At 41.0% G+C, this 16,032-nt stretch overlaps 1 protein-coding gene across 1 annotated transcript in view; it reads right to left on the bottom strand.

Moving 5' to 3' along the window:
• Positions 1-610: 610 nt before the first annotated feature.
• Positions 611-16,032, bottom strand: part of LOC139688136 (PE-PGRS family protein PE_PGRS5-like) — a 476,413-nt gene continuing 460,991 nt past the window's right edge. The window contains exon 3 of the mRNA XM_071585564.1: positions 611-884. Within this exon, the coding sequence (XP_071441665.1) occupies positions 611-884 (274 nt within the window). The remainder of the gene's footprint in view (positions 885-16,032) is intronic.

The raw sequence follows: 16,032 nt of genomic DNA, 5'->3' as shown, positions 1-16,032 counted from the left end.
TTACAGAGTGAAGAACAAGCGGAAATGTAAGAGAAAGGCGGCAAGTTGTTCGCAGAATTTTTTAATTCGAAATATCCTTCTCCATAAATCAGCACAGCAATGTGATTGGGTCTACCTTTAGGAAAAACCAGAACGGGCAAAAATCTTTGTAAAAAACACTTCCAATTTAACGCGATTATATCATTTAATTTTTTAAGAGGAAGACGGCTATGAGAGTCGCTAAAGTTTAGAGTCAAATTTATCATGGAGATTTTAATAAATTTTTTGCAGTAATTAAGTCATTCACCAGCGTTATATTTCCACCGTCCTTGGTCACGCACGATTCGGGGAATAACCCGATTGAAGACCACTCGGCCAATGAGGATGAACAAGAGGAGTCTGGCGGACTACCTCCTTCCTTTTGGAACATAGGAAAAGCAAAAATATAGAAGACACTCCAGCGTCGAAGTATATTAAAATTGGAACAGTTTTAGATACATAAACACACACATTTTCACATTCGCACAACACTCAAAATCAGAGAGCGCATTTTGAGAAGCAGAACACAGCACAGCGCTGCACACACACACAGACACACAGACAAACAGACACACCGAGGCGAAACCAACATCTAAATGGCAAATGAGGAATCTGACTCGCAACTACTCACCGACGGATGTTCCCCCTTGACGTTCGCTAGGGCTTTATTCTGGGCCGCACCGGCACCCCCGGGACTGCCCCCGGGGGCGCCGCCGCCCGCCCCCGCACCTCCCATCCCCGCCGCCCCTCCGCCGGCGGCGACACCTGCACCCCCGGCGCCAGCTCCTTGAAGTTTGCCCTCGGGGTTGGATGATGAGGCTCCGGGAGCGGCCGATGGCGATTTACCCGGAAGGCCTCCGGCGGTCCTGGTTTGGGATAGAGAAGAAACGCAGGCAATTTAAAATTAGAAACTATTCTAGAAGTGGTAGAAAGCGAGATAAAAATAGCCTATTACGCCGGGAGTCGTGGATAAGCTCCCTTGTCTTTAATTATTTATTTAAATACTACTTACCGATGCAAATTTATTAGAACCAAACTCAATCTTTTGGTCAGTCTTTTGTATTTTTGCCAACCACTTATCATTATGAGGATATAAAACTTCTGGCCTACGAAACCATGGGCCAATAATTGACCAAAGGGCTAATTGCTTTATTATTCTGTCTTCTGCACATGACTGATGGCTCATTTACCCTAGGGATCCCAATAGGCCACTTTTGGGTTATAATCAGGGGTCCAGAAGGACGATTTCATCTTTTTTATTCTTATTTAATTTAGTGTAAGAAACTTTTCAAAGGATTTGAATTACACTACTCTGAAACTCTCGTAAACAAATCCTCGACGAATATATAAAATGAAAATATCGATTTCTGTACAGTTACAAGGAATAACTGGGTAAATTAATTGAAATTTATTATTCTATTATGAGAGTAGAATGGAAACGGATTTTGAGATGGAAAAACTATTTTGACCAAATAAGTACAACATATTAGCCGAACAATGAGTAATTATTTAATAAATCGTAAATATTTCCTCCGTAATTTTTTTTGGATTGATTGTAAAGGGTAAAACCATGTAATATTACGACCACCAAGAGTACTTGATTACACATGGTTGGAGAGAAATCATCGTAGCCAAAGTAACCAAAAGATCGGCATATAATTTAACGCAAGGTGAAATTTTGCATGCGGGCGAGATGCTATGCGAGTTTTACGTACTCTGAGAAGCCATTGGTCGTCTATCCCGCAGGGTGACTTTTTTCGTAACACCACATCGTCGCTGGCCGGACTAAAGTTCTCTGTGTGTCGGTTCTGGCCAAAAGGCCTTAGTAGCCTCAACTGATCTTATGATTCATAGGTAAATCTCATTATTTAAGAGTTTTCGCAAGACGATGAAAAAATTTCTTCCTCTAATACGACAGTGCGGCTTCGAGGAAAAGGTTTATTGGCCTCCCTCTTCACATTCACACATCCAAATCTTAACTGATGACGCGAAAAAGCAGAAAATTCCCTGAAATAGCGTGCAGCGAGGGACATTTTTCATCGCTAAATTGCAATGAAAGGTACGTCATTTCGCGGTCATACAAAGAGACGAACTCACTGAAACGGATGCAGAAAATAATTCCACATAGAAAAGCAGTTGCAGCCTCCCCGTCAACCGCATTGCCTGTGCAAAGTTATGAATAAATATTCACCTCATGGTACATGAAAAGTACTCAAACACAAAGAATAATGTATAGCAGAATCATTTTTAAGCAAGTGTCAACGTGTCTGCCAAACGAAATATTACAGACAAGTATTATATTTGTAGGCAAAATACTCTCCATTTCTTTGTCAAAATCTCTTAGGAGTCACTCGGTAGCCTTTGATTACGAAAAAGAAAACAGATGGTGACGTAAAACATTGAAATCCGGGTCGCGTGATTTCACATGTAATCTAATTACTCCCCGTTTCCTGAGCCTCTATTTAGTTCGCAAATATGCCCGGCGGTGTTTCACAAGCCTTTAAAAGCGTAGCTACAAATAAACGGCTGAGCGCAATTCATCGGACGTGTTCCGGGCGGCAGGATCATTAGTATCGCCACTCTAATGACGAAGAAATTTACGTCACCGGTTCTGTGAGCCACGTACCAACTCATTTCTCAGCTCGTGCTTCATTTTCAATGAGACCCTCCCTCCTTTCACCCTTCCACCATCTGCCGAGTGCAGGAGAGAGCGCCCTCTATTCCACGCACGGAATCCGGGGACCATCGACAACGGTGACGATGAAAATAAAAAAAAAGAGGAACGGAATAGATGGAGGGACTGAGGCATGCCTTGTTTCAAATGGAGAAAGAGAAACAGACGGTAGGAGAGGGGAAGGGACCCATTTGCCAAAACGGCTATTCCTCCTCCGTCTCTTCTCTCCCTTTTCCCAACCTCTCCCTAAAACATTCGTGGGCGCTCACAAAATTTCTCCCCGCAATCACCACCACAGTCACCGGTCGAATTCAAATGACCGAATCATGCGCGTCTGGAATTGATTCCCTCCCTCGTTACCCCCACCTAAGTTGCAATTAGGAGAACCGGGTTTAGGGGGCGTCCACGGGGTGGTAGGTGTTCTCGAGGGACATTAGGGAGGGAGACGATGAGAGTAGACAGGCGGGAGGATAGAGGGTGGGATGTGCCGCCGTAAGGGAGCCCTGCGGGAAGGGAAACGGACAGGAGGACGTGAACATGAGCGCCTCTCCCCGCGGGTGAAAATCCTGTGAGAAGGAGGCTGTCATGGGTGTGTGCAGTTTGGGGAGGGGGGGGGGAGGTCGGCGGCGGTGTGAAACCGGTCGGGTCGTCTCCTTGCGTCCCACAATGAGGGGTTGCGACTCACGGGAAGGGGACGCGGTCGCGCCCGTCGGGATTTCGCGCTCACACCAACGCACGCCTAGGGAAAGAAGGAAAGGAGAAAGCGGGTTGGGGAAGAAGAAAATGCACACAAAAATAAAAGTTCTCTTCTCCCTTCCTGCTTCTTTTCTCCACCCCATCTCCTTCCCCCCCCCGTCCGGTCTCTTCGCTCTAAAAAAACTTCTCCTTTGTAAATAACCTGAACAAACAAGGGAGAGACCTGCTGAGGAGGATAGGAAGAGGGGGAGATCACCCCCTCTCCCCGTGCTCCTTTGCAATCCATTCCCCTCCCACCATCCCTTTCAGAGAAGATGTGGTTCTCGTTGTGTGTTGTGCCATTCCATGGAAGATTTTGCAAACGGAGCCCACACAAAGAAAATCCATTATTCCGCGCGAAAAGTCCTTTGTTATTCTATCCTTCTGGTGGGGAGGACGGAGGAGCGGGGAGATTTTGCAATAGAATGTTGGACGTGTGCTGAAGGCAGCGCGGGTGTATGAAATGGGGTAGGGACTCGGGTGAGTGTATGTATGTACAGTGAGAAAATCCGTGTAAACGGAACATCTTCAAGTACATGCAAATGCAAATGTTTGAAAGTAAAGGGTCTGGAGAAGGGTGAGGATGAGAGAGAGGGGTGGGGCAGAAAACCATGGGGGAAGAGAAAGGATGGATTTCCGTCCCTTGGGTAACACAAAGAGACATTCCTTACTTTAATCTCAAGGGATGGGAAAAGAGTAAGCATTACCGCCTCTGCGTTTCAAAGAAATCCCGTTTTTATCGTCCGCCCCGAGAGTCGGTGAAAAAATAAGGACAATGATGTTCCCCGAGTCATAAAACGGAACAACTACAGCAGCCATACAAATAGGCCAAATACGAGGATCCGGGTTCGCGATTTGAATGGCGGTTTTCTGCCCTTAAAGCAGCAGAGGACCTGCTTCGGATGCAGTGTCTGCCTTCGGAACGGTGGGATGGCTGCCGTTCACGGTGACGACGATCCGATCCTTAACAGCTCGCGGGATGAGGTCTGCAATAAAAGAGTACTTTTGATGGGGGTCTGATCTTGCCTGAATAATATACGAAGCATGGCATTTCCATGGTGGCGGAATGGAGTCATGCGTCCCAGTCAGGACAATATGGTGGGATGCTCAACGAATCGGGAAAAATCGATCCGCTTTTAGTTCCCTGGAACACTATCAAATTCCGGCGGTAACCTGGGGCGTAAATGAAACCTTGCAGATTGATTAATTTTGACGTCAGAAGCTGTATTCAACTTCGGTGGCTGAGTAAATAGATGGTACTGACGTGTGTATCCGCCGTTTCGTAAAATAATATGAAGATAAAAAGCCTTTACAATGCTTCAATTGCCATACCAAATATCAAGAATGTATCTCAAATTATGATGCATTAATGGAATACAGATATCGAGAATGACTTTATATTTCGCTATATAATTGTCAGAGAAATTTTTGTTGATAGGTTAAATAGAAAGGAATGTGCAAATGAGCTTGCTAATATACCAAGGATAAATGTTAGGGAAAGGCGAAGAGAATCGGGTTATACCTGATTTCAATTTGAAATATTACTATCTACTTCGTTTAAAATAATCATAGGTTAACTTATTGATTTTAGTTGTTCAAATAACATATAACCTTTGCTGTTCAGGCGACGAATAGAGCCTAAATGAGGAAAAGAGTTTGAATCATATGGAACCCTGTATGTCTGCGTTAATCTTGAAATCAAGCAAATGTAGACACGAATTTTCAACAAGAAACACTATAACTCTCATTCAAACTTAAGTTCGAGTGAATAATTCAACTGGAAGGCATGACCTGACACCACCAGGTAAAATTAGTTTATGGTGTTACTTGATTATTTGATGAATAAATACAAACTAAACTCATCGGCGTGACTTATTCTAATAATAAAAAAATATTAAAGCATTTTTATAAGGACCTATATATTATTATAGTACTATTAAAGAAGCAACAAAAAGAGTAGTTATTTATTTAAATTAGATGATTAAAGATGTTTAGGTAGAATTATATTGAGTGAGAAATGATGTCGAGAAACCAGGCCCCAGAATTACGGTACTCTAAACAAAACATTACAAGAAGCCTGCCATTAAATTTGAAATCCAGCTGACTGCAATTTATGTTCTCTTCCTAGATCTAAGTTTGGAAAGGAAATTAGAGTGAAGAACAAACCACTGTTGAAAAATCCTCCACCAACGTAAATTTATTCAATATTATTGAAATAATTTATGTACATGAGTTTTTTACGCTCACAAAGATGCTATGTTACATAGGCAATATTATTGTTCGGCTTAGAAAAAATTAACGTACACATTATTTTCGTGTATCTACAAGCAATTATGTGAGATTTCTAATTATATCCCATCTGTAAAAAAATATTAATATGTCCCAGAACGGAAATATTTTCTCAAAACAAAAATAATTGATAACCTACTTTAAAGTCATGAATTTAATTTTTTGTGGCCAACTATCACTCACACGATCCAACAGAAATTCAACTCTTTCTCGAAGAAACCAAAGATGGTCAAAGGGCGGAATAAATAACTTTTTGGATGGCGTGACCTACATTCCTTTAAAGTGCGGCGTTGGTAAATAAAATTAGAAATCCTGGAATTTTGAGGTTAATGGATTTAGTGTTCCAACCTAACTCCCTCACCTCTGGAACAATTGAAACTAAAAAAGCGTATTCAATCACTTGAAAAGCTTATTTTTTTCAATTATACTGACACTAAAGGCTGTCCACACAAAATTTGCCTAGTGTAAAAAGTTTCTAAAACTTACATAGAAATGCATTATCAAGCAAAATGTTTTATCAGAATCATCAATAATTTCCTAATGTTTCTACTGCCTAAAGAAAAACCAATGATGTGCAGTACATAGAGTAACTGCCTCAGGACATAAGTTGGAAATAATCGAAAATCCTCCTTTGCCATTTATAGGTTCATTGATGTTTCTCCTTAATTTGTATGTAATAAATAGAGAAAAAGGAAAAACTGCAAAGAATGAATGCTGATAGCATTTTCCTTGAGAAGTCAAATGATACAACGGAATGCGAAAGATAAAAGGAATGGATGCGGGAAATGGTGAGTAATCAAATAATGTCAGCAAGGAGAACCCTTTTCAAAGTTGTACGTGAGTAAAAGGACTTCAATTTTGAAAGAAACGGAAGTAGTTCGACACCAAATGCATTACCGGTCGCACTTTGAGGAGAGAGGCGACCTACGCTATCTGGAACCTGGAGAGTGGCAAAGTGCCAGACGGGGAGCTGGCTTCAAAGAATTCGAGCAGGAAATGAAGGATATCTTTCCAATGCTATTTCCAAGTCGCATCAAGATTAGAAACACCCAGCAAGTATGGAACGAATCCAACATTATTCTGACCCACAAAAAAAGGAAGATGAGGAAGCCCCAAAGCCACTACGAACCAATTTTCTCGGAGTCCATCATTTACTAGTTCTTCATTTGGGTCCCTAAAAATTTTCCAATCAAACAGGATTCAAAAGCTTCGAACACTATTCAAAATTCAAAGGGATCCTAATTCTGTTGTTTCAAGGCCTTGAAAAATTATTTTCCACTTCAAAGTCTATTGTGCCAATGAAAATTGACTGAACTTATACATATTAATCAATCTAACGTTCATTCATGAAGATGTCAATCAAGATGTGGTTTATTTGATTCTTAGTTTTAATATCAATTAACGTTCTTAGAGGTAATATACTACATTTTCTCCACTTTGAATGAAGCTTAAGAGTGGAGAAGTAAGATACAATTTAATAAATCGTAAAGAATTCTATAATGTATATATTTCAATGAGATAAAAATAACTTTCTGGGATATCAAAGAGAGAATAGATATCAATATGCTTCACAGAATAAAAGCATTATAATAAAACCGTTTTTGATTCAAAACCATTTTACATTGATTGATGCCGAGACCGGATAATTTCTCTGCGGCATTATTTTTGGCAGCTGTTTGGTGTATTCACCTTAAAAGTAAGGACAAAGTACTTTGCAACTAAAGATTATTCTGAGATGATACTTTTACAAAGATGAGACAATTTATCTTACTGATTTAAAATAAAAAAAAGGTTATCCGGGTGAACCTTTTTAAATCTTTTGTAATAGGTGACTCCACTATACACAAAGAAATTTAATACATATTTATGATTTTTCGGCAAGTAAAAATATGTACCGCTATAATAGTAGTGTATCATCAATTTACAGAGACGCCTGATACTAAATTGTACTTCTTTTCAATTACTACTTTCAATTTCAAAAGCATATAATACTGAAAACTTTGATGTCAATGATGTGAGTGAATCTTTAAAAAAAAGTGATTTTAACATTAATTATTATTTGACTCAATGTAGCTTCAATTATTGCTAAAGATCGTGATACATTTTAATTGTAATCTGCTTAGGTAAATTAAAAACAAAATAGTAAATTCAACTATATACATTCAAGCTACCATGTACGTAGCTTGAATGAGTACTGAAAAAAATTATCCCGATTCCATGAAACTTAGAGATAGTGACGAAGTGATATAGATAAAAAATATTGTGCACATATATTTCTTTTGCAAATCTGCTGGTTTAGATTAAGGTACAGCGCGGGCAGCTAATGTTCATATTATAATTGACTATTTTGGCTTTGAATGACAGAAGTGAAGTTTCATTAACGTGTAATTGGTTCCAGACGCTACTGTACACACACTTCCTCGAATTTTAATGAGTGTATTCAGGCGAAACTAGAATGAATGAGGCATTCATTCTAATATACCATCACTGTAAAGCGCGGTATTTTTTAAGGGGGTCCAGGGCCGAATGAAGTGAGATCTCAAATTTTCACGAGCCCATCCCCGCCTTCATCCATTTTAAATTACTCAGGAAAGAGAGGAGAAGACTGGAAGGTTAAAAAGCTATGAACACAAGAAATATGAAAGATAAGTTAGCCGATGCTCAAGTCGTGAAGAACGAAGGATGCCCTTCCTCCATCATGCGTGGATTCCTTAAAATCTTTTCTACAACGAGTTTTTTTTATTCGTTTGGATTTTTTCCTGTTTAAATATCTTCCTATCTTGCCGCTAACCTCCCTCCAAGCAATTACTATTTTCCTCCACCGACAAAATACAACTTCGCGCGGCCTATGTTCATAAATCGTTGCTCAAAAAAAGAAAATCCCTTCCAAAACGACGGCGTTTGGGACTTCTCCGTCGCCCAGATATTCCGAGGCAATCGGTCGGGAGTTGGTGGGGTCGGGTCTGCGGTCGGGCGGCGGGTGGAAGGAAGGAAAGGTTGAAAGAGAGGTGGGGAAATGTACAACCGGAGCTTGTTCGAAAAGTTTACTACCTATTATGTGAGGTACTGCGGGAATATATAAGTTGGGAACTGAGGAAAGAGAACACCGAGTGGCGGGGACATTTTCGAGGAAAATGGCAGCACTCAGCTCCCTTAATGAAAGGCCTAATGCCATCTCCTGAGCCTTCTTAACGGCATGCCTACCAAGGTTGAGTTTCCATTACGAGACGAGGAACACTGGTCACCGGTCTGCCGTTTAAACCGCAGCACTCCCGGAATAGGTATATTGCAAGATTTCAACTTTCGAAGTGAAGTTTTAATGGCAACAGATATTAATTGGAGGGAGATTTCGGTCTTTGGGATTCATTTTACTCGATTGGATGACTCGTTCATTCTTCTCGGTGGGCGCAGGGCTTTTAATAGGACATTTACTAAGAACGATTTGGAAGTTGCCCCCAACTGTTCCAACTCAAACTTCTCCGACTAACTTTTGATTCTCAACGATACCCAACTGGAACTATGGAATTCATTCATAGCTTTCAATAACTTCAACTCTATTTAAAAATCATTCATAGGCCCCGGGTAATTTAAATGATTGAGTTATTGCCAGATTAGTATGGGAAGACGCTTTCGTTGGCTATGACAATTGAAACCAGCCTCACGGTATTTTTCCGAAAACTTCCGAATAATGAAAGGGAGCAAATCAAGAATTCTCATCCGAATGACATTTTCAAACAAAACTAATAAAAACCGTTAGGTTTTCATTCAATTGGAATAGGAAATCATGGCCCCGTAAGGCAACTCAATGAGAGCTTGAATATATATATATATATATATATATATATATATATATATATATATATAACACTTTTTGAAAGACTCACGGACGTGAATAATAATGTATAACACTTAGCACTAGTGGACACAGACAAAAACACAGAAACACACAAAAAAGGCATTTTGGGATTCCCAACCGTCACTCCAGCAAGTTTCCAGACCCCTTCACAACGCCTTACATAAATTCAAGCCGGCTTCTGCCCGAGAACCCAATCCCCTCCCCCCAAATCATCCAATTGAAATTTTTATAAACCTTCTCCTGTCCAGAATTTCCAACCCGTCTTTCCTCAAGACCCTAAATCCTCGACCCAACCTGTCTCCAACCGAATCCACTGAACTAAAAAGGCTAATTAAGGATCCTAATATCATCATTACTTCCGCGGACAAAGGTTCAACAGTTGTTGTCTTAAATAGATCGGATTACATAACGGAGGTTGACAGGCAACTCTCGGATACGTGCGCATACCGGCAAATCCCCGAAGACCCAAACCCCGCACTTCAGAAGGAACTTATTGAATTTCTCGTGTCCAACGGGCCAAATGAGGGTCTATCTCCTTCAGACCTGGACCTCCTCTCCCCTCCCCACCCACGCACCCCTCATTTCTATATCCTTCCAAAGATTCACAAGCCTGGGAATCCCGGTCGTCCGATTTTATCCTCCCGTCACTCCCCAACTGAAAGAATCTCTGCATTTGTAGACCACTATCTCCAACCGATAGTCCATTCCCTACCGTCATACACCAAAGATTCTTACCATTTCCTGGAAAGGCTAAAATCAACCTCCCTCCCTCCAGATACTGAGATCATTATGGCCACCATAGATGCAACATCCCTATACACATCGATTCCCCACTCAGAAGGTCTCTCCGCTCTCAAACATTACCTCTCCCAACGCCCTGAGCCACACATACCCAGCACAGATTTTCTCCTTAGTCTTTCCGAGTTCATCCTCACCCGCAACTCCTTTTTCTTTAACGACAAATTCTTCTTACAAATCAAGGGCTGTGCCATGGGTAGCAGGTTCAGCCCTTCCTATGCAAACCTCTTTCTTGGTCTCGCAGAGAAGAAATTCCTGTCAAAACAACCACTGAAACCTCTATTGTGGCTCAGGTACATCGATGATATCTTCCTCCTCTGGCAATATGGTACCGATTCCCTGAAAGCTTTCATTTCCGACCTCAATGCTTCGTCCTCTATTTCCTTTAGTTCTGCAGTATCCTCCTCCCAAATCACCTTCCTAGATGTAAATGTTACATTAAGAAACCAAACATTTCACACCTCTGTACATATTAAACCCACAAACAAACAGCAATACTTACACTACAATAGTTGCCACCCATATCACACAAAACGCTCCATTCCTTACTCCCTATCCACAAGGGGACACAGAATTTGTAGTGACCCTGATTCCCTTGATTATTTCCTTTCAAGTCTACACTGTTCCCTCCTAAAAAGAGGTTATCCCGAATCCCTCCTGAACAAAAGAATCCGAAAACATGCGTACACTCCCAAACCTTCCTCCACCGCAGAACCCCACCCTCTCTCAATTTGCACTACATACTTCCCGGGCTTAGAATCTATACGATCAATCCTGAAAGACCTCTACCCTATCCTAAAAAATCATAATGCCACCGCCAACCTTTTTCCCAAATGCCCCTCAGTTACTTTCAAACGCCCCGCCAACCTATCCGATCTCCTCAAATCAACAAATCCACTCCTTAAATCCCCAACCCGTCCTAAAACCACTCCAACGCCTTGCAATAAACCCAGATGTAAAACATGCCCTATTTTCAAAACCAAAATCCCATCCCTCTCCCACCCGCTTTTTAACTCTCTCCCACCAATTCCCTCCTCTACTTGCACTTCTAGCAATGTAGTGTACCTTCTGAAGTGCCAACTGTGCCCTGCCTATTATATTGGGCAAACCACCACACCCCTCAATATCAGAATCAACAACCACCGAGCCTCATGCAAAAACTCTTCCTTCATTGACATGCTCCCTATCCCCAAACACGCCTCCGAACACAACACTCCCTTTGATAAATGCTATAGTGTATCAATCATAGCATCCCTCCCACCCTCTGATCCTCCTCTGAAACTGAAAACACTAGAGCAATCCTTCATCTGGCTTTTGGAGTCCTGGAACTGGCCAGGAATCAATATTAGGCACTAATTACCCTGTTCTAATTATATTTTCATCCCCCTTCCACCCCCATCACCTTCTACATTTTTCCCACCCTTCTAACGCTGCCCCTCCAAACCCGTCCCTTCGGAATTCCCTCCCCACCTTCCCCTTCCATCCATCGCTCCAGCCCTCGTATTCCCTTCAGTTCTGTCCCTCTCCTCCTTGATAAAGGTGGCAACGACCACCGAAAATTCGAAAAATAGTGAGTCTCTTTTTTTGTGTGTTTCTGTGTTTTTGTCTGTGTCCACTAGTGCTAAGTGTTATACATTATATATATATATATATATATATATATATATATATATATATATATATATATATATATATATATATATACTCAAAAACCTACAAGTATAATTGTTAAGTATTAGGTGATCTTATACATGCATATTCATTGATATTAAGGGTAACGTATAGACCGACCGATTAAGCGTTCAGAGAATGAACGGAGGGGCAAGGGTCCGGGTGATGCCATACGGAAACCCCATCTAAAATTGAAATGGTGCATTTTCTGGGTATAAAATCTCCTTGGGAAACTGCAGGTGGCCATTGAAAAAGAACTCGTTTCTACAGAACTGATTTAGAAGGCTTAACATACAGTAATAGGAACTACACTACCCTATCAAACCGAATTTCTTTGTCGATTGCTTTCTATGTATATGTGTGTGTGTATATATATATATATATATGTGTGTGTGTGTGTGTGTGTGTGTGTGTGTGTGCGGGTCGCGGTAGTCAAGGGGTAGAGCGTTGGGTTACTGACCGGAGGGCCCGGGTTCGATTCCCGGACAGGCCTCTCTCGGCAGCTGCACATGTATCTATGTATACATATGCATAAGATTCTGATGATGACAGCCGTGCCATCGAAACGTCAAAACTACACATGTGGCTGTCTTCTTACAACATAGACACAAAAATCTATATCAGTGTTTTTATATATTTGTGCGTCGCCGAAGAGCGTTCTATTTCGAACACACACACATATACATAAATAAGTATATGCACACACACACACACAGAGATATATATATATATATATATATATATATATATATATATACACACACATATATATATATATATGTGTGTGTGTGTACATATATTTATGTGCATATATAAAATATATGTTTACTACATATATATATATATATATATATATATATTTATATATATTATATATATTTATATGCATATAACGCAAATTATGGAATAATGGACAAAGTGAGAGCGGGGGTGGTTACCGATGTCCGTTTACCAACTGGTCATCATACAGTCATTCACATTAATAAAACTTGAAATATTGCATGTTAAGAATGTAAAACAGTTGCCGTTCTTGGGAAATAGTTTCGACAAAAACAAGTAAATCAGCAAGTATCTTGAAAGAACTCCGCTACCCAAAGAAGTATTTACAAATGGAAGGGAGTTGATGATAGCGTCCTAAAATAAACTTGCGAAGAAAAGATTAGAAAAACTTTAATGGGAAGGGTTAAATGCTTATGAAACTTAGTCATTGATGAGAGAATATAAGAGTAAATTGAAGACCTTAGAAGTGGGAAGAGTGACAGAAATGGAAAACAAAGATGGACGGAAGAATGACGATAGAAGGATTAGTAGGAATAGAAAAGAGCAGAGAGAAGGTTAAGAGAAATTCTGAAAGGCACAAGAGGGAAGGAGGTTTATAGGAGGTATGGATTTTAATAACCAACAGCATAGTGAAGTCTTAAATAGTGGTAACAAAGGAAGCACATCCAAAAAGTAAGGAGCTGCTCACCAGAACTCTGAGTGAAGGCATGTAAAAGATTTTGATGGTCATATGGTTTAATTAATTAGGTCTATGGAGAAGGAGAATGAACGTTAATTGCCTAATTTACACACACACACACACTTTTGATTTTGAAATGTGAACATGAAAAATTGATAAGTTGAGCTGTACAAATTGGACTAGAGATTATGCATTCGTTTGAAAATAGGGAATCATTTGAAAAATATTCAACGACGATGTTAAACATAGCTGTAGAAATTAGACAAATGTAGTGGGATTTGGAAGCCGTGATATCCCTCAGATATGGAAAATTTGACAATAGAGAAAAACTATATAGCCATTGGGTCCCTTAAATAAGAATTTTGCCTGCAAAATGGAAATGAAATTAATTTTGCAATTCATTAAAAATAAGATACTGCACTAAGTTTCAGAAAATTAAACTTCATTCAATATTCTCCTCAGTCCTTAATCCCTGGTTTATCAGAGCGTAATTGATAGCAGCGATAGAAAATCAGGAAATAAAGAGACTGACAGGGAACACGACTGAGCCGAAAAATACCCGGTTTCTACAACCATCAGAGTTTTGAAGGAGGGTGAATAAGTTATCTTCGTAAAAATGTCTCGGGTAATATTCCATCGACTCTTTTTATGGCCGGCGCGTTGTTATTTCTCCGAGAACCCAAGAGCCTGCGGGGGACACCGATGTTGAATAATCTAGCCGAAAGCGCTCGCTGGACCAAGACTATCGGCAGCCGCGCAAGCGGAGAGCAAGCGAGCCCACGACCAAGAGAGTAGAACGACCATCAAATCATCAACGAAATGGGATCCCGGGAGGCGTGGACGATGACGTGGACGAAGTGAAACGGTTAAAAGGGAACGGCTGCACCCCTTAAAAGGAGGTTTGGTGGGGACGACGAATTCGGGGGGGATGGTGAGCGGGCGATACCACTCGCGACACTCAGGGGGATTGCATCGACTCCCTCGCCCATCCGCCCATCCCCTCTTGGTGGTGGTCGGTGCGGGGAAGCTTGGTGGGGGGAAGGGAAAGAAAGGGGGGGAGGGACGCGGGATCCTTGTGGGGATGTGCGAGCCGCGGAAATTCCTCGCCAGATGGCCACCTGGCGAAGATAAGTTAACACCTCGGGCCCTTTTACGAAACGGGCGTGTGTCGTATTGATTTTGGATGTGGCAGGGATTACGGTTGGGCTGGTCGAGACCGGCAGGGTGCACCGCCGCCAATGCATTGCCGCACCGGCCACCGCGGCCAAGGCCTTTTGTCACCGGCCAAGCCGATCATTTGCATGGCAAATGAGTGGCGTGGGGGGGGGATGAGGGAGAGAGGTCGAAAGTCGGCGGTGTCGGTGTAAGTGGACCGGGTTTTCTGCTTTTGAGTTTAATTTCAACCTACTGCAAATGCAAAAACGTGCTTTTTTCATACGGGGACCAGTGGAGGGGGGGGTAAAAGAAGGTTATCACGCCACGTTTTCATATTCCACTCCACTGAATTCATAAGTTGCTCTCTTGATCACTCTTCGGTCATCCCCGAGGGCTAATAATCGCGTTGGGATGCATACAGAGTAGTCCGATATATTAATTGCACTTCCATTTAATATGTGAGATCTTTTCGCTTGGTAGATTCTCCAATATTTTTGGCCGTCCGGATGTGCATAAAAATATGGAGAAGAAATTTACTAAATGGCAAAACCGAGTGGAAAAATGGCGCGGGTCCGCATCTGTTTGTTGGGATAAAACTATGCTAAGGTAGTTTCAAAATTCACCGTTTAGGGAGCATATTCGCTGATTTTCGAGCTGAGGTGGTGAACCGGTCGCCCTCCCAGGTTCACTCTTATTATATCTACAGAGAATTGTAGAGTCATAAACAGCTCCATACTCACCAAAGTTTAAAGCTAAGTCAAAAAATGCATGTGTTCCGTAAGCAATGTATTCGGTGGCTTACTCAAAGACCTTCCTTTCATGGAACCCATTTTCACGGTGAAAGTTTACACCAACATCCGAGATTATTGCCACTGGCAATACGTACAAAATTATTTCAGATATTTACTCGTAAATAATACCAGAGAAATACAATTTCATTCCACCACCTTCCTGAAAAGAAAATGCACACGATTGAATTTATTTCAATATCGAAGACATCGTTCATATTATTTCATTGGCTTACTTTCATTCTTGTGGATCTTAGCTCATGCTTAGATAAACAAACTGGCACTTCCTTAATACAAAATTACATTGGATTGGATAGTATATATTCAAAGCAAATTATGAAAATAACTGCGGTTGAAGCATTTAAAGCATTACTGCTAATGAGCACTACGTACATCTACTCTTTTGAAGTAAATAACTTACTCTTAGAAATAAGCTCATTCCACTACATTACACTAGCCTTAACTACATTAAAGAATAAAGTTAGCTATGTCTGAGGCTTAATGTTCGAATTTCACTGTAAATGAGATATTGATTTGATAGTTATCATAATGCGCATAAGAAATTGAAATTTAAATGAGGTGTTAGTAC

Source organism: Hetaerina americana, unplaced genomic scaffold (genome assembly GCF_022747635.1).
Source record: "Hetaerina americana unplaced genomic scaffold, ioHetAmer1.1.p SCAF_2, whole genome shotgun sequence".
Taxonomy (NCBI): Eukaryota; Metazoa; Arthropoda; class Insecta; order Odonata; family Calopterygidae; genus Hetaerina; species Hetaerina americana.
The sequence above is the reverse complement of the archived record's forward strand: the minus strand, read 5'-3'. Positions and strand labels throughout refer to the sequence as shown.